General features: G+C 44.8%; 1 protein-coding gene across 1 annotated transcript; it reads left to right on the top strand.

Annotated features, from left to right (window-relative positions):
• Window positions 1–6: 6 nt before the first annotated feature.
• T265_12404 (hypothetical protein) lies at window positions 7–231 on the top strand (the record flags this gene model as incomplete). The annotated part of the gene is made up of 1 exon (XM_009179991.1): window positions 7–231. One exon carries the CDS (start codon window positions 7–9, stop codon window positions 229–231), a length of 225 nt encoding a protein of 74 aa, XP_009178255.1.
• Window positions 232–306: the final 75 nt, after the last annotated feature.

Here is a 306-nt window from a genome sequence, read left to right as displayed (position 1 = left end):
AATTCCATGGCGGAATTTCCATTGGCCCTCGAAAGCTCTTGTACAAAACACCTACTCTCGCTCACAATCGAAGCCCACAAATTCCCTGTTGAGGCCATTTCAGCTCAGCAGACTGGCTTCCTTCTCGTCCAAGACGAGAATGCTTTGCGGCCGTTACCTCCAGATTACGTCATTCTGGGACAGTATGTAGATGTTCCCGACTCTTCGCGATTCTTTTTTTGCAAGACTTGATAACTTCAAGCTACATTTTGATGCATTGCCAGAAAGCAAATTTGATCTTTGTGATGCTTTTTTGCAAATCGCTCA

This window comes from Opisthorchis viverrini (assembly GCF_000715545.1).
Source record: "Opisthorchis viverrini unplaced genomic scaffold scaffold33294, whole genome shotgun sequence".
NCBI classification, from domain to species: domain Eukaryota; kingdom Metazoa; phylum Platyhelminthes; class Trematoda; order Opisthorchiida; family Opisthorchiidae; genus Opisthorchis; species Opisthorchis viverrini.
The sequence above is the reverse complement of the archived record's forward strand: the minus strand, read 5'-3'. Positions and strand labels throughout refer to the sequence as shown.